Here is a 26,930-nt window from a genome sequence, read left to right as displayed (position 1 = left end):
AAGCAAAACACAACAAAACAACAAAATGTGTCGAACTTTTGCATGATAGGAGCACAAGTCAGAAAAAAGAATCCAATTGTATCACAAGCCTATCACAGAAATCCCTGGCATAGCCCTGGTTAGCCCGAAACTCTCCCTGACCTTGTCAAATACCCTGAGAATTAAATGGCCCCTTTCCCCATGTTGCCACGTAGTCACTAGCTCCATAGAGTCATCAGGAGTCTCGCCATACGCCATCCATTTGTAAGCAAGACCACTTTCTTCCTCCCTAGCAGCCCCCAGACCCCCCTGGGAGAGGCGGAGTGACACAGTGAGGCAACGTGCAAGGGAACTGCAAGTGGCTGGGCCTGCCTGCGGGAGCACTTCGTCGGAAAACAAGTCTAACCCAGAAGTCACAGAACCACCGCAACGTGGAGTAGATGCGAACTTGAGTTATCCCAAATCAAAACGTAAAAGCAAGAGCAGACCAGAAAGCTGCTTACAAAGTGCTTTTCAACGGCAGCACACTGACGCACCATGGCAACCAAGCCTGGCAGCAGGCCCGGACATGCAGATGGCGGGATGAAAACGCAAGCCGGCTGCAGACCATTTTCTTATGCACAGCCATTGTCACCAACTGAGTCAGGACTCATTTTTCAAGGGTTTCTCTTAGATTTCTTTTCAAGAGCCCCCAGATTGTGTCTTTATTCAGAGCTAAGCAGAGACCACTGCAGGTGCAAGAGACAGCACAGCCATCATCAGTGCATATGACTGTTGTCAAAAGTCTTCCCGAGTTTTTTCCGGGACGGAATTATTCCCACTATTTTATGGTGGAAAAACTGAAGCTCTAGAGAGGCTCACTAACCTCCAAGGCCACCCAGAAAGGAGTCAGAACAGCAAGCACTTATCCACTCCTATCTTGCGGCTTAAAGTTGGCTTAGAGCAGAGGAGGAAGGAAAGGAAGGCTCTTCCCAAGGTGAAAGGCACCAGCACTTAGCCGGGCAGCTCCAGGTCCAAGACATAAAGGAACTGACACCCCATTCCCACAGACACTTCAAAGACGGGGCCTGCAATTACCCTGCCGGCCCAAATGCCCTGGGTCTGAGCTGCAGCCTGACATTCCTCTGGAAATGGTCCTTGGTTTAGAGAGGGATGACAGGCGTCTGGCACTGCTGAGAGAAGGAAACATTAAGGGTTGGAAACTGCGCACCTTGTTGCTTAGCAGCTCGGGGCACGGATAAGCATCTCTTGCAGGGCAAACACTCAGAGTTGGGGAAGGAGAGTCGGAGCAAGACTCTGCAGGGCAAGGACCAGAATTTTAGGAAAACAAATCCAAGAGGAAGCGCACCAGTTTAAACACCCCCCCATCCTTTCCCTAATTCAAAGACGTTGTAGAGACAGGAATATCTGCAATTTTTTTCATATTTTACTATTGATATATATATAGATCTACACACACACACACACACACGCTCCTTTTGTAGGCGATAGGGGGAAATGCCAATTTTCAGCCCAGACTGCTAACTCAAAAAGCCAAAAAAAAAAAAAAAAGCTTTAAAAAATATTTTAGTTCTACAATTTGTCCCTGGAAAAGCCCTCTGAGCTCCTCTTCCACTTCTGTCTAATGGTGTGTTGAGCCTGGTGACAGACAGGAATGTCACAGGATTAGGCACCAGGCTTTTATCTGGAAAATGCTTACAAACCCTTCAGTGGCAGAACAACATCAGCCGCAGGTGCTGTCGCCACTGTCTAAGAAGGAACTATCAGATGCTCTTGCAGGCCAAGAGAAACTTCTGGCAAAGGAGCTTAAGATTGACTCTGTGTCAAGACGTCAGATCCTGGATAATCTTTTCTTCTTTTTAATCTAGTTCTAAAATACTTGTCTATTTTCCATCCCAGCCATCACTCAGTCCTTGCTGGAGAACTTTGTGTGTAGGTGTGAGGAGGCAGGCAGTGAATACCTCCGGCCTCAGATGATGACTGATGGCCGAGGCCTGTTCCTTGGAGAGGATAAAAAATAGAGAGGGCCAGGAATTCCCACCCTGAAGCAGGCAGAGGCAAAGGGAGAGATAAGGAGTTAAGGAAGAGGAGAGGTGTGGCGCCTGAAGGAAGGGGCTAAGCGGGGAGACAGACAGGGAAGGTGTGCAAGCCAGGAACAAGCTTGATGGGAGAGAAGGCTGCCAGATAAGAGCCCAGACAAGTCAACAAACAATTAAGGGCAATAAAGTGAGACGGATCCAGCAGCAGAGGAAAGGGGAAGAGTGGCTGTCACCTGCCCGGTCACAGGCACGTGCGGACACCATAGCACAGCTCAGCAGAGCCGAAAGCCGCCTCTGTGAATCTGACCTCTCCCGAGGAGGCAACACGGAACTCCTCTGTGCGTATCCATTTGCCCCACCCACATACAGCACACGGACGGTTGAAGCAAAGGGGTAGAGAGGGCAATCCCTGCCCACAGGAACCTACCGCCAACCTCCAAAGGCAGAGGTGGAGTAAGGAATACTTGAGAAGAGCAAGAACACCCGACTGAAGATCAGGCGGGAGAAAAACTACTAACAATGGGGACTGGGGAGGGCAGTGTTTCAACTAGGATCTCAAAAACTGGATCGACCCTGGGCATTCAAGAGATAAAGTACAGATCTTAACCCCTTCACTGACGTCTCTACTCCTCAGGCTCAGACACCCGAAGACGTGGGCAAATGGACTGGGAGACACAGGATGCCTGAGAGACCGGGAGGCTCCACACACGCCCTGAGCAGAAGTCACCTGAGATGCCTCCAGTCTCTCTGCCCTGGGTTAGCCTATAGTAATCACAGATTAGCAACTACCAGAACTCCTAACATCACCACAGACTGACACCGCCTTACACACGTCCTTTTCTGGGAAACAAAAGTAGCCTTTGGAGAGGGGAGGTGTAAGGAAGATCCTGGGCAAATAATCCACTCTGGTCTCTACCTGATATCCCATGGCGGGTGATGCTATGCACACAGGTGCACCACATTCCACCCAGCCAATACCACAAAATCCCCATTCAGACAAAAGACACTTCCTATTCCATTTCTTTGATATGTGCTCCAATATATGAGTTCACACTTTTTTCTCTCTCTTTTTTTTTTTTTGAGACAGAGTCTTGCTCTGTTGCCTGGGCTGGCGTGCTGCGGCGCGATCTCGGCTCACTGCAACCTCCGGCCCAAGCAATTCCCCTGCCTCGGCCTCCCAAGTAGCTGGGATTACAGGTGTGTGCCACCACGTATGGCTAATTTTTCGTATTTTTACTACAGATGGGGTTTCACCATGTTGGCCAGCCTGGTCTTGAACTCCTGACCTCAGGTGATCCACCCGCCTCGGCTTCCCAAAGTGTTGGAATTACAGGCGTGAGCCACCGTGCCCAGCCTCTCATGAGTTCACATGTTTAGATTTTGCTATGTAAAGAAATTTTGAGGCATGTATTCATACCCTGTTACTGAATCACCAGGGTGCCACCATTAAACTTCTAAGAAATCGCCATTTTCATTTTTTTTTTTTTTTTTTGAGATGGAGTCTTGCTCTGTTGCCCAGGCTGGAGTGCAGTGGTGTGATCTCAGCTCACTGCAGCCTCTGCCTCCCAGGTTCACGCAATTCTCCTGCCTCAGCCTCCCAAGTAGCTGGAATTACAGGTGCGCACCACCATGCCCAGCTAATTTTTTGTATTTTTAGTAGAGACAGAATTTCACCATGTTGGTCAGGCTGGTCTCGAACTCCTGGCCTCACGTGATCCACCTGCCTTGGCCTCCCAAAGTGCTGGGATTACAGGTGTGAGCCACTGCGCCCGGCCACCATTCTCATTTTTGAGTGAGTTCATCTTTGTTACAATACGTCACCTGGGAACCAGAGCCAGCTGACTTGACATAGACCCGAGTGGAGACAACACTCCAAGAAAGAAGTCTGTGTTGTTTCCTGAGAGCTCTTTTTGCAGGAGAAAGAGCCTCTCGCCACCCAGTGCTCAGACCTCAGATCTTTCTCAGGGGAAACCCGGGTGCACACTCATGTCGCCCTCGGTCCCTGTCAACATTGACTATGCAGAAGCAGCAAAAGGCAGAGCTTCCTGTGGGGCAGGCCCTCCAGTTTCATGTGGCAGAGGCAGCCATGATGGGGGACAGCAAAGAAAAGTGGAGGCCGGATGCGTGCTCAGAGGAGGGGTTTTCAGGAACAAGGTGCAGGCGGAGAGGGTTCCCGCTTTCCAGCACGCCACCTGGGGCCCTGAAGCTGCTGCCCAGGTGTGCTCTGCACGTGCAATGAACCAAGCTCCCCTCAAACCTGCATTGGTGTTTCTACTGAAGCTGAGGCTTAAAAGGCGGTCACATCTTACATGAGACTGGGGAGGCTGTTTCCTTGAACCTTAAACAGATGGCTGTCTTCTCGCACTTCCACTTAGGTTTAAAAACTCCTAGCACAGAATTGTGTTTGTCATTAGTACTTGAATCTGTTTTTTGACTGGGTTTCTGGATACGTATGATAGCAGTTCTTCAAAGTCGACTCTGGTTTTACCCGAGCCTTTAACAGAGCATAAACCCTAGATGAGGTCTAATGGCCTGAACACCCAATCGCATTATCTGTTCAAGTTGCAAAGCAGGGGTGGCCAAGACAAGAGCTCTGCTCTAATCCTTATGTCTGGAATTCTGATCCAAACATTGCACCTAAGTCCTCTAGGAACTATGAAATAATAAAGTAAGTGAAACAAAACAAAACACACAAAAAAACACATGTGCCCATTGGGAAGTGAGGCATTTTGAAAATGATTTGTTCAATAGTGTGGACATCTAAATTTGCAATTGTAGGTAAGAATCTTCACGGTCAGACGAACCCGTTTCCTTGATGGCCAGGCCACAGCTGGTGGCACAGCCCGGGAACAGCCCCGGAGGTCTGCAGTGCTGGGGAGGCCGGGGAGGCCCAGCTTACCCTGCGACCCGCCTCGTTGTTCTGGAGGTTCATGAGCACCCGGCCCTGCTCCTCCGATCCTTTGGCAAAGTTCTTCTCTCGCTCCCGGGCATCCACAAACTCCTTGGCGAAGCGGTAGCCGTACTCCACATTGTCCCCACAGCCACCCCACAGCCAGTCCCGGGGCAGGTCCTTGGGCCGCGCGGTCCGGCTGCAGCCGCAGGTGGAGAGTTCGCCCTCGCGGCAGGCCCGGCTGATGGCGTTGACCACACCTGCGGCGCTCACTGCGTAGGTGAAGGCGGTCTCACGGCTACCTGCAAAACGAGGCAGGGGCAGTAAGGGGGTGCACTGTCCTCTCCCAGCGACTGTCCTCCTCCCCATCTCCCCCGACTGACCCGCACACCACAGCCTCTGCTGACACTGCTGGGGCAGGGGGCTCAGGAGGAGCGCCTTTCGCTTCCTGTAGCTCTAATGCTAGAAAACGTCTCTTGATAATGGGCTGAAATCAGCTCAGTTTTATTTCCACCTCTGGGCCCTAGCTCAGCCCTAGGAAACCACCCAGAATAAAACAAGTCCCTGGCCGGGCGCGGTGGCTCATGCCTGTAATCCCAACACTTTGGGAGGCCGAGGCGGGTGGATCACGAGGTCAGGAGTTCAAGACCATCCTGGCCACGATGGTGAAACCCCATCTCTACTAAAAATACAAAAAATTAGCCGGGCGTGGTGGCGGGTGCCTGTAATCCCAGCTACTTGGGAGGCTGAGGCAGAGAATTGCTTGAACCCAGGAGGCGGAGGTTGCAGTGAGCCAAGACGGGGCCACTGCACTCCAGCCTGGGCGACAGAGTGAGACTGTCTCAAAAACACAAACAAAAAACAACAAAAACAAAACAAAACAAAAGTCCCTCCAGCCCTGGCCTGCACTAATACCCACTGCAGAAGAGCCTGTGTGACCGGTAGATTCCTGGGAGGGAGACCTCAGCGGAGGGGAGAATAGGCATTCAGAAACACGTAGAACACGGGAGCCGAACGGAATGAGGCTAAGGAAGAAATCCTGGGATCAAGAGTAGGACACTGTGGCCTAACAGAAATGTCTCCCTCACAGATGCCATTTCTCACCACTCTGTGAGCTGCACATCTGTCTGTACTGCTGCCATTATCTAGCTAGACAGTGGCAGAGGCTAGGAGTCAAAAATGAACTAGGATTACAGTGTCTAGAAAGATCTACGCTGTCTTCCTCTCTCTTCCACAGGATCCACACTGCCTGCTAACTCAAGAGCACTGGGAACCATATTTATAGCACCTACAATTCCAGACACTCATCACGGTCCCTCTCAATACCCAGATCATTTTCCAGCAGAAAATCCCAACTATGTTCCCCTTTACTGCTGTGGGTCACCTAACAATTCATATAATATATGTTGTATTTCAGTAAAATGTCTGTTTCAGAATACTCAAGCTATCAGGGACATGCAAGCCCAAATCACATCCACTAGAATGGCTATCATCAAAAAGACGGCCAATAACAAGTTGGTGAGAATATGGAAAAAACAGAAACCCCCCTTACTGTGGGTGGGAATGGTAAGCGGTGCAGCTGCTTTGGAAAATAATCTGGCAGTCTAAGGCTAACAGTCACGAGGTTAAACATAGAGTTCCCACAGGACACAGCAATTCCACTCCTAAGAACACAGGCAAAGCTCCTTGTTTTACTGTGCTCAGCTTTCCTCTGTTGTGCAGGTGTTGCGTTTTTTGTTTGTTTGTTTTTGTTTTTTTTTTTGAGACGGAGTCTCACTCTGTCACCCAGGCTGGAGTGCAGTGGCACAATCTTGGCTCACTGCAAGCTCCGCCTCCTGGGTTCACGCCATTCTCCTGGCTCAGCCACCGGAGTATCTGGGACTACAGGCGCACGCCGGCGCGCCCGGCTAATTTTTTGTATTTTTAGTAGAGACGGGGTTTCACTGTGTTAGCCAGGATGGTCTTGATCTCCTGACTTCGTGAGCTGCCCGCCTGGGCCTCCCAAAGTGCTGGGATTACAGGCATGAGCCACCACGCCCGGCTGGTGTTGCGTTTTTTACAAATTGCAGGTTTGTGGCAATCCTGCTACAAATCTATCAGTGCTACTTTTCCAATAGCATGTACTTACTTTGTGTTTCTGTCAGCATTTTTTAGCAATAAAATATTTTTAATTAAGGGAATGTACCTTTTTTTAAGATATAATGTTAGTACACACTTAATAGACTATAGAATAGTGTAAACATAACTTGTATATGCACTGGAAAACCAAATAATTCATGCAACTCACTTTATTGCAGTACAGTGGAACCAAACCTGCAAACCTGCAATATCTTGGGAGTGCCTTTATACCCAAGAGAAATGAAAACACACATCCACACAGAAACTGGCATAGGAATGCTTCTTGCGGCATCATTCGTAACAGGCAAAAAATGAAAACAACCAAACTATCAGTGGGTAAATGGGTAATCAAAATGTGGTATTATCCATGCAATGGAATATTACTCAACCATAAAAAGTGACTGGGTGTGGTGACTCACACCTGTAATCCCAGCAATTTGGGAGGCCGAGACAGGAGGCTCACTTGAAGCCAGGAGTTTCAGAACAGCTTGGCAACATAGCAGTACCTCATCTCTACAAAAACATTAAAAAAGAAAAAATTAAGCTGGGCATGGTGGCTCATGCCTGTAATCCTAGCACTTTGGGAGGTCAAGGAGCATGGATCACCTGAGGTCAGGAGTTCGAGACCAGCCTGGCCAACATGGTAAAACCCTGTCTCTACTAAAAATACAAAAACTAGCCAGGCGTGGTGGCAGGTACCTATAATCCCAGCTAATCGGAGACTGAGACAGAAGAATCATTTGACCCCAGGAGGCAGAGGTTGCAGTGAGCCGAGATCATACCATTGCATTCCAGCCTGGGCAACAAGAGTGAAACTCCATCTCAAAAAAAAAAAATTAGCTGGGCATGATAGCATGTGCCTGTAGTCCCAGCTTCTCAGGAGGCTGAGGTGGAAGAATTGCTTAAGCCCAGGAGCTGGAGGCTGCAATAAGCTATGATTACACCACTGCACTCTAGCCTGGGCAACACAAAAAAACTGTCTCAAAAAAAAAAAAAAAAAAAAAGATATATATGTAGACTACAACACAGATGAACCTTTAAATCATGGTGCTAAGTAAAAGGAGCCAGTCACGAAAGGCCATATATTATATAATCCCGTTTATAAGAAATGCCCAGGATAGGCAAATCCGTGAAGAATAGTGGTTACTATTGTAATAGTGGTTGGGGGTTGGAATACGGAGAGTGACAGCTAACGAGTATGCAGTGTCTCTATGGAGTGGTGAAAATGTTATGGAATTAGATAGTGGTGATGGTTGCACAACCTTTTGAATATGCTAAAAGCCACTGAATTGTACACTTTAAAATGGTGAATTTCATGGTATGTGAGTTATATATCTCAATAAAGTGGTTATAAGAAATAACAAATGATACTTATAGGGACTAAGATATGGAGAGAAGGGAGTGATTCTTAGCAGGAAACAGATTCAATCCTGATCTCAGAGATTAAACCAGGGAGAATCCCACAGTCTTGTCTTAGAAGGTAGAAAGGGAAGCAGTCTGAAATCAATCAATAGGTCTAGAGAAATCTCCCCCTTGGCCTTACTTCTTGATTATCTGGGCATGACACAGTGAAGTTTACAAACAGACCATGCTGAGTGAGTCTGTTTTTCTCTATGAACCAGTGACTGGCTTCTGGTCAGTTGTGAAATAAGAATAGTCCAAGAAAAACCGAAATGATGGCAGGAAGTTACACTCATGATTTGGCCAATAGGACCTGGTCTACGGGGCTCAGAATGAGATAAGGAGCACTGGGGATGGTAAGATGGCCAAAGAGGCTCTTAGGGAGGAGGGTCTGGGCCCCTCTTTGAGGAATTCATCTCCTTAAAATGCAGCCTCAACCACCTGACATGGCATCCTGGAACGGAGGGAGCCTCCCAGGCTTCAGCCCCAAGCTATCCTCCATATCCACCGGGAGCTTGCCCTCTACAGAGTTCCTCAGAGAAGTGGGCTGGGTTTAAGGCAATCCACTCCATCTTTTTTTAAATGACTCTAATCACCAGCATGCTCCTTCTTGTATTAAGCGAAATACGCCTCCTTAGGATTTCTGCCTGCCGCGGTTGCACCGTGTATAATCCCTTTCCCATCTGACAGCTCTTCCGTGTTTGAAAACAACGATTAAGCCTTTTACATTTTCACTTTTCCAAGCTACATATGTCTGATTTATTTCTATCATTCTTTAGCAAACACACTTTTCAGAATTGAATCAGCCCTCTCAGAACTGCCTTCCAAAATTACGTACCTGCAGCTGAACTAACACACCAGACATTTTGTACTCAGACGATTCTACCCTATCATGACTGTTCGGGGTCCAGATTTGCCCTCCGGAGCGCTGCCTGCCTCTTTCAGTTGGGGCTTCATCAGAAGCTGAGTGTGGGTAGCTCTGCCTTCATGGGGCAGCCTTTGGGCCCTTGGGTAAGCCTACTGAGTGCCATCTACTGTTGCTACCTTCAGCAAGAAAGAGATAATTCGGGGTTTCAGAATGGACATGCAACGTTGGGGTTTATCTATATATGCAACAGTTCAGAGCTGAATCTCTAACCATCTCAAGAATAAACGGCTAAAAAAAAAAAAAAAAAAAAAAAAAACAGCCATGCGGGACGCGTGTCTTTCCCCTACAGGAGAGAGCAGAACAATTTCATGCCCTCTCCGTTCCATAGCAGCCCAAGGTGCCTCCAAGCTCCCTAGGCAGAGGCTGGGCAACGGGCAGAGGCTCCTCCAAGCTGCTCTGCCGCCCTCTGGTGACCAACTTTCGCAGCAGCTTCTCAAGATAGGGTGAGGGAGGACTCACCAGGAGCTACTCAGGGCTCAAAGGGGAGGAAGGGAGGACAGCCTCCTAGGTAGCATGAGCCTTCAGTGATGTTATAAAAAGGAAGGGGAAAATCAGGCAAACAGAAGGGTTCCATTTTGTAACAGAATAGAGCACACAGAGATGGGCTCTCTTTGACAGGGTTTGCTTTCGCCAGGCACCTACTGCACATCTGAACCCAGCGGAATGTCTTTTCTTGCCAACCCCTTTCTTTCCTAAGGTACAGCCTCACTTTGGGGCCTTTAGGCACATGAAATACACATGAAAAGGATCTAGCCAACATCAGGCCTACATTAGGTCCCCAAGAGACATTAACTCCACTGAAGAGATCAGAGGAGACTGTCTCTGCACCTGGGCCGTCCTAGTCTCCTTGCCCACAACACAGGGCAGGAGTGCTGCCAAGATTTTCACCAGAAAGAAGAGACAAATGCCAAGTGGGTTTGAGAAGAATCAATAAACTGTGAGTAAATCCCACTAAACCCCCAAGTCCACTCTGTTGGGAAAGCCGCCCCCTAAGACTGTCCCAGGAACACTAGGACCTTCCTTTCATGCACCCTGAGTTGATACCGAAGGAAGCAAGAGAGGAGCAAGTTTCAACGTGTACTTTCCCCATCTTTAATTCCCTCTCTCTCTTAAAAATTTTTTTTAAAATAGAGACAGAGGTCTCACTATGTTGCCCAGGCTGGTCTTGAACTCCTGGCCTCAAGCAATCCTCCTGCCTCAGCCTCCCAAGGTGCTGGATTACAGGCGTGAGCCACTGCATTGGGCCTTACTTCTCAATATGGGACAGAGAGGGTAGGGAAAGAGGTCTGGAATAAGTGGGAGGGGGAAGGAACCTTCCGAGTATCCTCCCTAAGAGAGAAGCACGAAGAAATCTCTACTTCCCCAACTCCCCTGCCAGGCTGAAATCCCTCTCTGAGGAAACTCCAGCCTCAGGTAACCTTCTGAAGGGAGGTGTTCTGGGAGAATGTCAGGCAGAAGGAACACAGCATTCTAACACTTCGCTTTTATGGCCCTGGGGATAAGACCCAGTAGAATAGGGCCGGATTTCTCAATTTCTTGCCAGAGAGGGGAGGATTGCATTTCAAAAGGACTGAAAACAATTAGACCTCAGATCACACCTCCATCTAAGCCATAGGGTAGCCCAAGAATCCTTGGCCAGCAGTGGGAGAGGGGAAGGGACAAGAATCCAGGAAGACTTGGCCCTCTCCCTCTCATCTTTTCTTTCGTCTGACCCCTTCCCCCAGGTTCACACATGAAAAAGCTGGGACGGGATGGGGTTGGGTTAGTGACAGCTATCACCAGTTTGGCCCAACATTTCTATCTCTGTTTCAAAGGTTCAAGTGGAAAAGACAAAAATCCAACAGACGTTCAGGGCTGCAATTTCTGGTTCTCTACCCAAGGCTCTTTTTTGTGCTGAGAGACAAAGGCAGTGGCGATGGGCGGCTCTCCTAATCCACTCTAAGTCAGCTCAGACGTTCTGCCCCCTCTCAATGAGTCCCAAGCAGCCTGCCCCAGGTGAGGCTGGAAGGCAGAGAGCTAGAGGACCATGAAGCGTGTGGTTTCTGCAGCCTCCCAGAGCCCACTTCCTCATGTGCCTCTCTTGTGGTGCTTGGTGCACACCGCTGCCAAGCCTAGAGAGAGCCCAGTTAGGCTCCATTTGGGCTCTCCCTGTGCCAGTCCTGAGAGCGCTTCATTGTTTCCAAACAAGATGAGTGCAGTTCCTTAGCCGAGCCCTCTTGTAATGGCCTCTTACCTATCTGCATGACTCTCCCAAAGACAGACACGTTGTCCACCGTGCTGCAGTTCCACCGCCGCTGCCGGAACTGGTGCTGGCATTCCTTGATGCCTGTCTTGGCTCCCTCCCCTATGTAGGCCATGTGCTCCTGGTACAGTTGGCACAGCTTCCTCTGGCCAGGGGAGAGCCCAGGAAGCTGACTGCACACAGGCTGGGCACCGATGATAAACATCTCGGGTCTTTGCACCGGGTTCAGAGCTAATGACCTATGATAGCAATCCAGAAAGGGGAAAGTAAGGCCCAGGCGTGAGCATGCGCCTGTGTGCAGCATGAAGTCATTCATTCAGTACATTTAGGGAATGCTTGCCTGTATACAAGGCTCTGGAAAGAAAAATTAGTAAATCAAAGTTCTGGCCTTCAAAGGACAAACTGAAGGAAGCTGAGGCATGAACACAAAGGACACGCGAGAGGCCAAATGCCCCAGACAGACTCCAGTGTCTGGATCTGCTGTGATCAGAGAGGAAAATAGCTCTTAAGGCTGAAGAGAAGCCTTTATAGGGAAATCGCCAGAATTTGAACTGGATCTTAAGAATGGGGGGGGGGCAGGCAGATAAGAAGACAAAGGGTGGGGGGCAGCTCTTCATTTTAGGTAGAGGGCAAAAGGAGCCAAACCCCAACGGGAGAGCACAGGCCTCATTCAAGGAGTAGGAGTGACTAGTTCAGTGCAGCCTAAGTGCATGGTAAGCCATGAAAGCAATCAATTCCTTTGCATGGGACTCCCCTTGTGCCTTTAACATCCAGTCACTTTACATACATCACGATCTATTCTGCATGTTTTCACTGCCATGTCTCACTTTGAGCCTCCTGTCATCCACTCTTCACCAGTTCAGAGGCTCTCGCTTTTGCTCATCATCTACCCCCCATATAGAGTGTTAGATGAGAAGGCTGCAGATTTGCCATCTGAGTAAAAATGCTAGTGGCAGAGACCATGCAAAATAGGTGGTGATTGCCTGCTATTTCCATGTCAACTTGGCAATGACAATAGCCTTTAAAACACAAGAAGAAAGCCAGCCACCCATGGTGCTGTGAACCCCTCATCTGGCCTTCAGACTTAGAAAAGAGGAATTCCATCTCCTACCAGCAAAACACACAAAACAAAGGAACAAAAAACTACAAAGTATTGATATTCTTGTTAACCCAAGAGCAATTTCTAACGATTCATGGGCACGAGGGAAGGTCCAAGGAAAAGGGAATGTGGACAGGATTAGAGAAAAAAAATCAAATGAACGGATCCTTTATCCTCAGGGAACCCTTACAAAGGTAAGGGCTGAGAGAGGCACAGAGCGTTCTTAGTTGTCCTGGGATAAAAGAGGCCCTTAGTTTTCCTAGGAATCAAGGTACCATGGACACACAGTGCCCTTCCTCCTCATCTCAGCCGCTGAAGGCGGCCTCCGGCTGTGCAGGCAGGACCTCAGCCCCTCTCACTCACCACCAGGAGTTGGCGTCTGTCAGAAGCTGAACCCAGCTGGACAGCAGAGCAGCCGTGAACAGCAGCAGCAGGCTGGGCATGGTCGGCCTCAGCCCTCCCCAGTGCCCTGGGACTGACAGCTTCCAGAGTAGGGCTCCCTGGAGAAAACAGAAATGGAGAGTCAGTGTGGAAACTCAGCGGATAAGGGCACACCAGGAGCCGGGGTGAGGTGGAGAAAAGTGCTCGGATGCTTACATGCTGCTTGCTCCCCACAAAGCTGCTCAGCCTCTTTCCAGTCTCCACCTCCCCCCGCTCATCTTCCCACCCTAGGACTTCTGTCTCTTACCCCAAACTGTGGGAGCCCTGCGCAGGGCTTACTTTCCAAAGAAATAATGATCTGAGAAACCAGAGGCAGAAATGAAAACAAGTAATTTCAAGAGTGGAGCTTGCTGCGTTCCTCCGTTCGGCATCCGGGAGGCCACTTAGGCTGTTGCAAAGCACACCTGTCTTTGCTGCAGAACGTCCAAAGAAATGAAGACCATCCTGTCCACTCCCCTACGTCCCTACCTCTCATTTCAGCCCAGAGACTTCTTTCTCTCTGACCCTCAGGCTGTCCTTCGTGGGATGAAAAAATTTTGGTGAATTGGATTTGCCTGCACCCAAGGAGGAGTTTCCCCTCTCCATCTGTGCCCTTCTCACCCGCAGCAGATTTTCTGAGTCCCAACCCTTGTGTACAGATCAAGCACTTTTCACTTTCTCAAGGCAACTTTTCTGAGAAATGTAAAAGCCACACCGCGAACCGCCCGCCCGGAAAGCTTTGGTGGCTGAGGTGGCGCCTCCCTAGGCGGCCCCTGCCCCTCCTGGCACCGTGGCCCTCGAGGGCGGCACTGAGCACCTTGCCCAGCACCTGCACCGAGGGTACTGCCAACGCCAGGCGGCAGCTCTGGCATCAAATGCCTGAGCTGAGGACGCATCTTCCAGATGCCACAGCCCTTCCCCGGTAGCTCCCGAGCCTCCCACCTCTCGGCCTCCTGCCTGCTGTAACTCACGCCTGTTCCTCTATCCATCCCCGAGAACCCCTGTCCCCAGCCCGTCAGGCCCGCGGCAGATCCGTGCTCCGGACCCTGGAGCGAGCCCGAGCCTAAGACACACGCCCCCTGCGGCTCCCCCGCGGTCCTCTGGGGCCTCCGTCAGGGCGTGACCCGCGCCTCCAGCGGCCTCCCCGGGCCCCCGAGGCCCCGGACCTGGCGAGCGCAGCCCCGGCTCACTGCGCCGCTCCTGCGCGTCGACGTCCCCAGGCTCTCCGGGAGGGGGCGGCAGGTGCTTCGGGCCATCGGCCCAGGAAGTATTTTTGTCCTGGGGCCACCAGGAGACGAAGGTGCCCCGAGCAGGATCCAGGAGAGCTGGGACACAGCCTTTCCCCCACCCCCTTTTGATTTTCCTTCTAGAAGTCTCAGCTGGAGCGGGGGAACCAACAGGCAGGTGTGTGGGGCCGGCAAGGGGCAGATCAAAGAAGAAACTTGCTCCTTCCCCTTTGTCATGCAGAGCCAGCTCGGAAATGAGCCGGCCTCCAGCCCGGGACTAACAGCCCCCACACCCGACTCTCCTCAGACCTCCCCTCCTCTGAAGGATGCCCCTCCCCCTCCCCTCTCCCCCCATAAATCCTCCTCGTCCCCCAGGGCAGCAGGTCTGTGAATGCACCGACTGGAACCAAGAGAGATGGAGCAGAGATAGGGCTGGCACCAGAAGTTAATGGTTTTATGGAGGGGAGGGGACCAGGTCCCGAGTAGGGAGGACAAGAGAAAAGCTTCAAAGCGTTTCCTAGTCCAAATATCCTTAACTCCACCTACCAGTCCTTCCCGGGATTGCAGAGCTAGGGCTGCCCATGCCCTCCTGCTTCTCCGGGTCCTCTCCGTGGCCCCGAAGCCTCCTGCCCAGTCCATGCCCAGCTCACCACCCTGCCGCCTGCAACACCTACTCTCCCTGCGGACTTTGATCCCCACACATTTCCACCACTAGATAGCGGAGTTCTTCCTCCCCACCTGTGACACTTGTCCCTCACACCAGTGCCTCTCACCTGTCACCCTTCCATCAGGCTCCAGTGAAATCTCTCCGGTCCTGCAGTTCCTAGGTTCAACCCAGGCTACACTGGGGGCCACCGTTTCTGAGCCAAAGACAGGCCTGGGTGCCTGCTAATGGTCACTGCGGCTTTGACTGCCCCCAGGACAGGCTGACACAGCGACTAGGGCCAGACTTCCCAGGAGCTGCTAATCCCGCCCTCAGTGCCTTATAAACATATATGGAGACAAGAATCACTCCCGCAGCTGTTTCCACTCCACCCCCCGCCCCCCGCCCCGCCCCAGACTTTCCACCAGACTCTCGGCCTATTAAAAATGCTTTTTTTAAAAAAAAAATTGCCCCCCCCCAATGGCTCTAATGTGTGCAGTGGCTTCTTTCTCCGACTTCCAGATGTGTGGTACCTGAAACTGAACTCCCCCATACACACATGTGCACGCACGCACACACACACACCCCAACCCCCTCAGGACGCTCTCTGTCCTGGCAGACAGATGCGAGCCAATTCTTGAGTGGCCACAGAACTGAGGCCAGGCAGCTGTTACATTCTCTTACATTCTCTTACATTCTGGTGCTGGGGTAGGCTGGGGTGGGAGGAGAAAGGACCCCTTAGAAAGGTAAATGCTGGCGACTGGTTTCATCAGCACGGGCAGAACGGAAACTTTGTGCCTCCACCTGACTGGGGCGGCAGGAAGCTGTGTGGGGACTGATGGTTTTGTGTTAATGAGCAGGTCACATCAGGACCCCTGTTTGTGGGTCACTAGTGAGATTTATAGCAGGATTCAACCAGGAGAGGCTCTCTTCTGTGTAGGAAGAAAGATCTGGTAAATGCCCAACAGGCAGGGAAAGGCCTTTGCAGTAACTACGGATTTCCTCAGGGTCTAAAAAGTTTCCCCTTCCTAAGAGGCAAGTGTCAATTCAAACACACCACAGTAGTTAAGAATGTGGGGTTCTTAGGGAGGCCAAGGCAGGCAGATCACCTGAGGTCAGGAGTTCAAGACCAGCCCGGCCAACATGGTGAAATCTCATCTGTAATAAAAAATATATAACAATTAGCCAGATGTGGTGGCACATGTCTGCAGTCCCAGCTCCTTGGGACTTGAAGCTGGGAGGTGGAAGCTGCAGTGAGCTGAGATCACGCTACTGTACTCCAACCTGGGTGACAGAGCAAGACTCCACCTCAAAAAAAAAAAAAAAAAAAAAAATGTAGGAATCAGGGTCTCTATTCTTTAGTAGTGACTAGGAGGCAGTGGGGAGCGAAAGACGCAAAATTCCCAATCCGGATCCTTCCAGAAGCCAGAATGAGCTGGTCAGACATCTGCTCTGTTCCTCCTCTTCATTCATCCATTCAGTCATTCAACACATTCATTAATCAAATGAGTTATGCACTGGGTGCCTAATATGTGCCAGTTACTCCAAGTGCCAGACACATGGCAGTGAACAAACAAACACATAATATGTTAGGTCCAGTGAATACAATGAGGAAAATAAAGAGGGGACCAGAATCAAGAATGGGAAGGGGTGGTAGTACACTTGATGTAGGGTTCTCAGGAAGACTACTCTCTGAAATATCTGTGCCACCAAAACCACAGTGCAGGCAGGATGGCGGGAGGGGGTGCAACGCCGCTACACCTCCAAGACCCCCTCTAGGGCACAACCAAGGTCCCTGCTGAGATGGCACTGTCCCACTTCACCATCACAACCAAAGAGGTGCGTGTTGGAAGACAGGAACTCCAAGATCTCCTCCTTTTTCTGCTAGGACTCAGTAACCCATTTTCATTCCCTTAAGGGGCCACGCCCATCCAGCCTAGAGTTAAAAGAACAAAAACAGAGACCGGGACAGGTAGACTTGAGACCCCAAGCAACTCTGTGCTTTCCACCATACTTCAGAGCAGTACTTGAAACAAAATCCCTGCCCCACAGGACGAGGGGTTGATTTCAGGTCACTAGCCATTTACACAAACCCACCGATGTCTAGAACTGACTTCCCAGCACCCAGGGCCTCAAGCATCGCAGGACTCCTGCAGGAAATGGAGCCACCTCCCACATCTACCCCTCTCCCCAGACAGGCGCCCTCACACCTAGAAACCTATCCAGAAATAGCCACGAGCCTAGGTGGGGGCCTCTTCGAGGGTGCTGAGCAGACTCCTTTGCCATTGAGTTCACACCTTCCAAGGGGCCTTCCCTGACCATCCCTCCTAGAGAAGGCCCCCACCACCATTATTCTACTTCTAGCTTCTGGCATGTTTTAGCTGCAGCATTTAATGTGACAAGGAAGAGTGCGGCATGCTCATCTGTTGTGCTTTTGCTTCTTCCCTCGTATGCTCTGGAAATGGTCTTGTTTACCGTTTTCTCCCCAGTGGATAGGATCGTACACAAGGGTATGTGGGAGGTGCTAGAAAAATATTTGTTGACTGAAAGAAAAGAAAAGCACTCTTACTTGGTCACCCAGTGGGGAGCTACAGAATGTGTAATTTAAAAATACACTTGGCAGCCAGGCGCAGTGGCTCACGCCTGTAATCCCAACACTTTGGGAGGCCGAGGCGGGTGGATCATGAGGTCAGGAGATCGAGACCATCCTGGCTAACACGGTGAAACCCTGTCTCTACTAAAAATACAAAATAATTAGTCAGGTGTGGTGGTGGGCACCTGTAGTCCCAGCTACTCGGGAGGCTGAGGCAGGAGAATGGCATGAACCGGGGAGGCGGAGCTTGCAGTGAGCCGAGATCGCACCACTGCACTCCAGCCTGGGCGATAGAGCAAGACTCCGTCTGGAAAAAAAAAAAACAACAAAAAACACTTGGCCTGTAGTGGTGGCTCAGGAGTTCGAGACCAGCCTGATCGACATGGAGAAACGCTGTCTCTACTAAAAATACAAAATCAGCCAGGCATGGTGGCACATACCTGTAATCCCAGCTACTCGGGAGGATGAGGCAGGAGAATTGCTTGAACTCGGGAGATGGAGGTTGCAGTGAGCCGAGATCGCACCATTACACTCTAGCCTGGGCAACAAGAGTGAAACTCTGTCTCAAAATAAAAATAAAAATAAAAATACACTTGTGGCCAGGTGCAGTAGCTCACACCTACAATCCCAGCACTTTGGGAGGCTGAGGTGGGAGGCTTGCTTGAGCCCAGGAGTTCAAGACCAGCCTAGGCAACACAGTGAGACCCTGTCTCTACAAAGAATATAAAGTTAGCCAAGCATGGTGGTGCCGGGGAGGCTGAGGCTAGAGGATTGCTCAAGCCCGGGAGTTCAAGGCTGCAGTGAGTCGTGATTGTGCTATTGCACTTCAGCGTGGGTGACAGATTGAGACCTTGTCTTGAAAAAAAAAGAGAGACAGAAAAAACAGGCCGGGTGTGGTGCTCACGCCTGTAATCCTAGCACTTTGGGAGGCCGAGGCAGGAGGATCACTTGAGGTCAGGAGTTCGAGACCAGCCTGGCTGACATGGCGACACCCGTCACTACTAAAACTACAAAAAGTAGCTGGGTGTGGTGGTGCGCACCTGTAATTCCAGCTACTTGGGAGGCTGAGGCAGGAGAATCACTTGAACCTCAGAGGTGGAGGTTGCAGTGAGCTGAGATCACACCACTGCACTCCAGCCTGTGTGACAAAGTGAGCCTCCATCTTAAAAAAAAAGAGAAAAAACCAAAAGAATAAAAATACATTTGCAATTTTGTTCACATTCCTGGCATAACAGGGTAAACCATCTCAGCAGTCTTTGGAAAGGAAATGCTTCCCTTTGTGAACTCCTGGCTGCATTGCTGTTGAAGGGGGGGCCTCAGCCTGGGTGATTTCCATGGGGCAGGGGAGGGGCAGGTGGAGGAGGACAAGGCGTCGCTAGCTGGAGTCCTGTGCCTTCTCTCCCTTTCTCTCTTGTTGTAGAGAAAGGCTGTTTACGGACCTCAGAACAATAGACAAACACCTCCGAAAATATACATCAGGGTCACTCATTTCCTCCCCAATTTCCAAGCGAGTACTCACCCTCCTGACCTCTGAACACCAGAGTAGTTCTCCATGGTCTCACTCACAAGTGCACATAGATACAACACCAGTTTTCTTTCAAATACTCATTTGACATCATAATATTCCCCTATTTGAAAACTTATAGTGGTTCCCAATTATTTATTTCCAATTTGGTCTCATCTTACCTCTCATTGTTTTCCTGAATTTCCCAACATGAAGTCTCCTTTTCCAATCTCCTTCTACTCTAGAACAAACCCCACTTTTCCCCCAAGACCTCATTCTGATCCTCTTCCCAAGGAAGCCTTCTCCTCTGCTCTGCAGCAGTCCCGAGCTGAAGCTACTTCCACATCCATGCTCAAGATTCACCCCCTCCATAAAACCATGCTTGATAAATCCCGCCCCATGAGAATCTCATCCCCTGACACCTCTTTGGCCTTTATGAATCCATGTATCTCATGGTCTGCACCTCCCTACCCCACTTATGCTGCCTTGGGCTGTTTTTTAGGTGAAGTATAAACTTCTTACTTCTCTAGTAGATCAAATGCTTCCTAAATGTTCAAACTTACCTTTTCGACTTTCTCTGAGAGCCTCTTTGTGCCTAGTATCATTTTACTCAGCAATAACAAATGTCTTTTGATTGATAACCAATGACAATAGCTAGTATTAATCAACGTTTATTAAGCACCTCCTACTGCACTGAACTAAGTGTTTCACATCTATTTTTCTCATTTAATCTTTACTAAAATTTGTGACATATGCCATTATTATTCTCACTTTGAAAATAGGGAAGCTAAGGCCGGGCGCGGTGGCTCACGCCTGTAATCCCAGCGCTTTGGGAGGCCGAGGCGGGCGGATCACGAGGTCAGGAGATCGAGGCCATCCTGGCTAATACGGTGAAACCCCATCACTACTAAAAATACAAAAAATTAGCCAGGCGCCTGTAGTCCCAGCTACTTGAGAGGCTGAGGCAGAAGAACGGCGTTAACCCAGGAGGCGGAGGTTGCAGTGAGCTGAGATCGCGCCACTGTACTCCAGCCTGGGTGAAAGAGCGAGACTCCATTGAAAGAAAGAAAGAAAGAAAGAAGAAAGAAGAAAGAGAGAGAGAGAGAGAGAGAAAGAGAGAAAGAGAGAAAGAGAGAAAGAGAAAGGAAGGAAGGAAGGAAGGAAGGAAGGAAGGAAGGAAGGAAGAAAGGAAGAAAGGAAAAAATAGGGAAACTAAAATTAAGTAATTGTTCATACAGCAATTGAATGGTTGACCCTGGCTTGGAATCCATACTCTTCCCCAAATACAGGTCCTCCCTGTCACTAGAGCATAACACCTTCTCTGCTTGCTTTCTTTCTTTTTTTTTTTTTTTTTTGAGACAGAGTCTCACTTTGTTGCCCAGGCTGGAGTGCAGTGGCAATGATCTCAGCTCACTGCAACCTCTGCCTCCCAGGTTCAAACAATTCTTATGACTCAGCCTCCCGAGTAGCTGGGATTACAGGCACGCACCACCACGACAGGCTAATTTTTGCATTTTTAGTAGAGATGGGTTTCAACATGTTGGCCAGGCTGGTCTTAAACTCCTGACCTCAGGTGATCCACCTGCCTTGGCCTTCCAAAGTGCTAGGATTACAGGCGTAAGCCACCACACCGGGCCTGCTTTCTTTCCTTCATTGCACTATGGCCCTGTTACTAAAGCTGCAAATAGTGTGAAAATCAGAAAACAACATTCTGATATACAGGAGGTAACACAAAAAGCACGGTTTATAAAACATGCAAAGTTACTAGTATTAATACACATACTTAGATACACACACAGCCTTGTGGGCAGAAAGAGCCAGACCTCTCTAGCCAAAATGATATGTAGGTTGAGAACAGGCCAGGCTGCTTAAAGCTGAAGGAATTAAAATATAATAGTTTTAAAAAGTTGTACTTAGTTTTACTTGGGGATGGAAAAGACAAAGCAGGTCAAGAGCTAAGGGTCTGGAAGGGGGGACCCTGGTTTAGTGTGAGGGGCTCATGGGAGACACTGGCAGAGGTGAGGTACAGAGTGAATGTGAAGAAACATAAGGTTTGGAGAGAACGTGGAAGGACGTTTTAGATTAGCCTTAACAGTGAAGCTGACCAAGAAACTATATCCTCAGCAAGAGAAGACTACTTTGAAAGCACAAAATTGTCTTGCCTTTCAATGGATACGGCGATCAAGGAGCTCTGTTCAAAGCTTAGATTTGACCATGTGACTTCTCTGCTTAAAACCCTTCAAAGGTTTCCTATCTTCCAAAGGATGGAGTCACAACTCCTCATCCAATTACACGACGCCTTCCGGAATCTGACCCCGCCAACCTTTCCATCCTCTTTAGGATTTCATGTTGTGCTCTAGAACCCCAAACTCCTTATACCTCCTCACCCAACCCCATCCTGTTTCTCCCCGCTGTGCCTTGCTGACTTCTGGGAATGGTTTCTCCTCTCTGTGTGCAGAGCAGGCTCCTCGGTCATTGAGGCCACACCTTCCAAGAGGTCCTCTCTGACCATCCCTCCCAGAGAAGGCCCCAGCAGCATCATTCTATTTCTAGCTTCTCGCATGTTTTCGCCGCAGCGTTAGTGTGACATGGAAGAGTGTGGCATGCTCCTCTGTTGTGCTTTTGTTTCTTCCCTCATAGGCTCTGGAAAAGGTCTTGTTTACATTTTCTCCTCAGTGGATAGGACGTTGCGCAAGGGCATTTGCTAGAAAAATATTTGTTGACTGAAAGAAAAGAAAAGCCCTCCTCTGGCTCTCAGGGAGAGAGGAAGCAGGCCGCGAAGACCAGCCTCTCGTGAAGACAAGGAGAGTCCCTTTGGCTTCCACACAACTCGGTCCGTTCACTGTGACGAAGCTGCTTCCACCGTGGCTCCGCTTATCTGAGAATCCACTGCTAATTGAGGTTTTGGAGATTCCTGGTCCCAGACATATCTCTCTGTCTTCTCCTCAAAGACATGAGTCACATTCAGCTTCTAAGAGTAAAGTCTGGCATTGCTTAATAAGATAATGTAAAAATGTGTAAGACCTTGGGGAGTGCCCCAAGGTGCATTGGTCTAGCTGGTGAAAAGAGAAAACCTGTCCAGAAAAGTGTACTATAAGAAGTGTCAGAAGAGCCTAAGGGAGCAGCTGTAGTCAGGATGTGGGATTTGAGTAGGGCCTTGAAGAACATGAGGGCTTTTAGCAGGAGGAAAAGAGCAGGAACGGTTTCACGTGATGACGTGGTTTGGTCAAAGAGACAATTTCAAGGTCCTTTTGGAAGAAGAGGAGAGAGAGTGCAATAAAGGAGGACTTCAACAATTTCCAATGTTTTCAGAATCGCTTGTTTGTGAAATGTATGTAGTCCCTCCACAATCTAATATGGGGCCAGGCATGGTGGCTCACACCTGTAATCTCAGCACTTTGGGAGGCCGGGGTGGGACAATCACTTGAGGCCAGGAGTTTAAGACCAGCCTGGCCGACATAGCGAGGCCTCATCTCTACTAAAAAAAAAAAAAAAAAAAAAAAAAATTAGCTGGACATGGTGGCACATGTCTGCAATCCTAGCTACTCAGGAGGCTGAAGCGGGAGGATCACAGGACGTCAAGGCTGCAGTGAACTCTGATTGTACCACCGCACTCCAGCCTGGATGACAGAGGTCTCTAAAATAGTAAAAGTTAAATTAACATTTTAAAAATCTGATTTGGTATTCCCATCGATAATTCACTATCGGTTATCCAGGAAAACTCCCATGATGACATGCTTCCAGTTTCTGGGGGCAACATTGCAGGAATGGGGTCAAAGACACAGGGGACCAGGCACCCTGGGTACTGTCCTTTTGATCATAAAATGTGGGTTGAGTGAAACGTCCTAGAGAGACAAATATAGAAGTTAAAATGCTGATTGATTACACACTTTCATTTCAATCATGCATGTTCTCTGTCTTTCAATTCTCTTCCTGGATCCAGGCCTGAAATCTTGGTGTCCTTTGTGACTCCTCCCTCTCCTTTGCCTTCCAAGTCAAATCAATTGCCAAGGTCTCTTGACTGTATCTCTATAGTGTTTTTTTTTTTTTTTTTGGAGACGGAGTCTCGCTCTGTCGCCCAGGCTGGAGTGCAGTGGCCAAATCTCGGCTCACTGCAAGCTCTGCCTCCCGGGTTTACACCATTCTCCTGTCTCAGCCTCCCGAGGAGCTGGGACTACAGGCGCCTGCCACCTCGCCCGGCTAGTTTTTTGTATTTTTTAGTAGAGACGGGTTTTCACCATGTTAGCCAGGATGGTCTCGATCTGCTGACCTCGTGATCCGCCCATCTTGGCCTCCCAAAATGCTGGGATTACAGGCTTGAGCCACCGCGCCTGGCCTTATAGTGTTTTTTGAATATATTCCCTACTCACCATTCCTACTGTCTCACTCTGAGCTACTACAAGAGCCTACTAATTGACCTCTTTTTTCTCTAACAAATTCCAAGTGTCTTATGTCCATTCTTATCTCTTGAGAGAATAAATGAATTTCCCCACGCCAGTTCTCTAACTTTCAAAGTAACAGCCAGCAACCAGGTTTCTCAAAGTGTGGTCCACTCTATCTGCATCATTTGGAAACTTGTTAGAAACACAAAATCTTTTTTTTTTTTTTTTTTAGATGGAATCTCGCTCTGTCGCCCAGGCTGGAATGCAGTGGTCCACTGGAGTGCAGTGGCCTGATCTTGGCTCACTGCAACCTCTGCCTCCCGGGTTCAAGCAATTCTCCTGCCTCAGCCTCCCAAGTAGCTGGGACTACAGGTGCAGGCCACCACATCCAGCTAAGTTTTGTATTTTAGTAAAGATGGGGTTTCACCATGTTGCCCAGGCTGGTCTCCAACTCCTGAGCTCAGACAATCTGCTGCCTTCGGCCTCCCAAAGTGCTAGGATTACAGGCGTGAGCCACTGTGCCCGGCAGAAATACAAATTCTTTTTTTTTTCCGAGACGGAGTCTCGCTCTGTTGCCCAGGCTGGAGTGCAGTGGCGCGATATCAGCTCACTGCAAGCTCCACCTCCCGGATTCATGCCATTCTCCTGCCTCAGCCTCCCAAGTAGCTGGGACTACAGGTGCCCACCACCACGCCCGGCTAATTTTTTTGTATTTTTAGTAGAGGTGGGGTTTCACTGTGTTAGCCAGGATGGTCTTGATCCCCTGACCTTGTGATCTGCCTGCCTCGGCCTCCCAAAATTCTGGGATTACAGGCATGAGCCACCCTGCCCCGCCGCAAGAAATACCCCACCAAGACCGACTAAATCTGAAGCTCTGTGGGTGGAGCCTAGCAATCTGTCTTAACAAGCCCTGCAAGTGATTCTGATGCTCATGAAAATATGCGAACCACTGTAATTTAAGCCATCCATGGAAATAAGTAATGAATTAATACACTAAGGCCTTCAAGTAACACTATGTATTTTATTTTATTATTTATGTATTTATATATTTTTGAGACAGAGTTTTGCTCTTGTCACCCAGGCTGGAGTACAGTGGTGTGATCTTGGCTCACTGAAACCTCTGCCTCCCAGGTTCAAGTGATTCTCCTGCCTCAGTCTCCCAGATAGCTGGGATTACAGGCGCACGCCACCACACCCGGCTAATTTTGTATTTTTAGTAGATACAGGGTTTCACCATGTTGGCCAGGTTGGTCTCAAACTCCTGATCTCATGTGATCCGCCCACCTCGGCCTCCCAAAGTACTGGGATTACAGGTGTGAGCACCACCGCACGTGGCCTGAACTGTACACTTTAAATGGGTGAACTGTATGGTATGTAAATTATACCTCAGGAAAGCTGTTACATTTTTTACAAGTGTTCCTGATAATGCAGTTAATCCCACCCCACCAGAGATGTCTGTACATCAGGAAATTTGTCAAGAATAGCAACGCTCTTGACCAGCCAGGCGCTGTGGTTCACACCTGTAATCCCAGCACTCTGGGAGGCAGAGGCAGGCAGATCATGAGGTCAAGAAATCAAGACTATCCTGGCCAACATGGTGAAACCTGACTCTACTAATAATAGAAAAATTAGCCAGGCGTGGTGGCAGGCGCCTGTAGTGCCAGCTACTTGGGAGGCTGAGGCAGGAGAATCCTTGAACCCAGGAGGCGGAGGTTGCGGTAAGCAGAGATGGTGCCACTGCACTCCAGCCTGTGTGACAAACTGAGACGCCATCTCAAAAAAAAAAGAATAGCAACACTCTTAATAGCTTCAAACCAGAAACAACAATATCGATCAACAACAGAATGGACAGAACAATTAACTGTGAGATACTACGACCATGAATTATTATGCAGGAAGGAAAACAAACTACAGTTACATGCAACCACATGCATGGATCTTCTGAACACGATATTGAGAAGCAGCAAGTCACAAGAAAGTATATGAACTATGGTTTCATTCACAGCAAAACTACCTTGTTTGGGGACCCACACATTGGTGGTTAAGCCATAAAGAAAAGCAAGCAAGGAAATGATGACAACAGGGAGCGGTTTCCGAGGGAGGGGGCTGTGATGAGGAAGGAGCTCAAGGAAGTTCCCTGGATGCCAGCAATGTTCTATTTTCCAACCTGGTGATGAATATGTGGTAGTTCACACTACAGCAGTTTATTAAATTGTGCATATATTATGCTGTATGCAATTTTCTGCATTACATTATACAACAAAAATATTTAAAAATGAAAAAGTCTTATTAATACCTAATGGCTTGAAGGTCTTTATATATTATATTTTCTTGGTGGAAAGTACAACTATAGTCTTATGGGGCATGTGATTTTTTTTATTTTTATTTTTTGACTTAAAAAAGAGGATCCTCATACTCAAAAAGAAACAAATGTTGGGAAATTTAGGTACAGGGACAACCATGTGGGATAACTATTTGAGGGCAGGTGGGGCTGGTGGGAGGGAGTTCAGTACAAACCACATGGGTATCGCACATGCAGTGCCAGGCCTGGATCAACCGCACATGAATGGCAGCCCCTATGCCAGGAGCCGACTCAGCATCTCTCTTCCTCTCTTGCTCAGTCCAGGAAATGAGGATCTGGCAAAATCACCCTCTGTCTCGCTTTTTTTTTGGCCAGTTATTACCATTTAGTCCTGTAGCTGTTTCTCTTGCATGAATTTTTTTCTAGATACCATTCTTCCCCAAAAATCATTTTTAAAAGGTAGTAACCAAAGACGAATCCAATAATGTACCAATGACTTTATCTGCAAATTCCACTGCCTCTTACAAGAATCCCCGGATGCTCATCTTTCTTCTCAGCTCAATTAACACAGCCTTTCCCTGCCAGCCTTAATTATTTCTCCCGAGGGTCTCTGTCTCTAGGTCTCTCTCTAGTTCTTCCTTCCAAGCTTTGCTCCATGAATCCTCCTAGCCCTGAGGCATAGTATTCCTTTGGGTGATCTGCTTGTGTGTGTGTATAATCTACAGTTGGTAGAGATGAAAATAAAAAATTGGGCAGGGAGAGGCTTGTACCAGCTTCACCATGACCCCAGCAGTCCTTTGGGAAGCCTCATCGCCCAAATATTCTGTGTCTTTTCTCATTGTTTCTCTGGCTTGCAGAAGAAATGTCTTAGGGGTGGGGAGGGGCTGGGGGCTCGGTAGGAGTGACGAGATTTAAATTCTGGCCCTTAAGAAAAATGCTAAATTACTCTTCCCCAGAAATGTGTGTATCATTCCCAATGATAATGTACATAATTTGGGAAGCATATGGCAAAACAGACCCAATCACAGTGCAGGGTGGCAGGGGCGCAGAAATAAATCCTGAGGCCTTCACACTAAAATCTAGTGCTTGAAGATCCAGAGAATAGAGCTTCCCGGCTTCTAGCCCCTGGTGCCTGGAGCAGTGTGAAAGTGACCAACTCATGCA

General features: G+C 49.0%; 1 protein-coding gene across 2 annotated transcripts in view; it reads right to left on the bottom strand.

Annotated features, from left to right (window-relative positions):
- Nucleotides 1-26,930, bottom strand: part of WNT5B (Wnt family member 5B) — a 124,464-nt gene that overhangs the window by 7,291 nt on the left and 90,243 nt on the right. Inside the window, exons 1-4 of one of the 2 annotated variants that reach the window (XM_007967154.3) lie at nt 14,283-14,552; nt 13,060-13,196; nt 11,589-11,836; nt 4,918-5,210 (exon numbers count right to left, since the gene is read on the bottom strand). In XM_007967154.3, coding sequence (XP_007965345.2) covers nt 4,918-5,210; nt 11,589-11,836; nt 13,060-13,196; nt 14,283-14,372 — 768 coding nt within the window. In that variant the 5' untranslated portion in view covers nt 14,373-14,552. Of the gene's footprint in view, nt 1-4,917; nt 5,211-11,588; nt 11,837-13,059; nt 13,197-14,282; nt 14,553-26,930 lie in introns of those variants that run through there. The other variant, XM_007967156.3, reaches the window with a different exon arrangement.

Source organism: Chlorocebus sabaeus, chromosome 11 (assembly GCF_047675955.1).
Source record: "Chlorocebus sabaeus isolate Y175 chromosome 11, mChlSab1.0.hap1, whole genome shotgun sequence".
In the NCBI taxonomy this organism is placed as follows: domain Eukaryota; kingdom Metazoa; phylum Chordata; class Mammalia; order Primates; family Cercopithecidae; genus Chlorocebus; species Chlorocebus sabaeus.
Note: the sequence above shows the minus strand (reverse complement) of the source record. Positions and strands in the feature narration are given on the sequence as shown.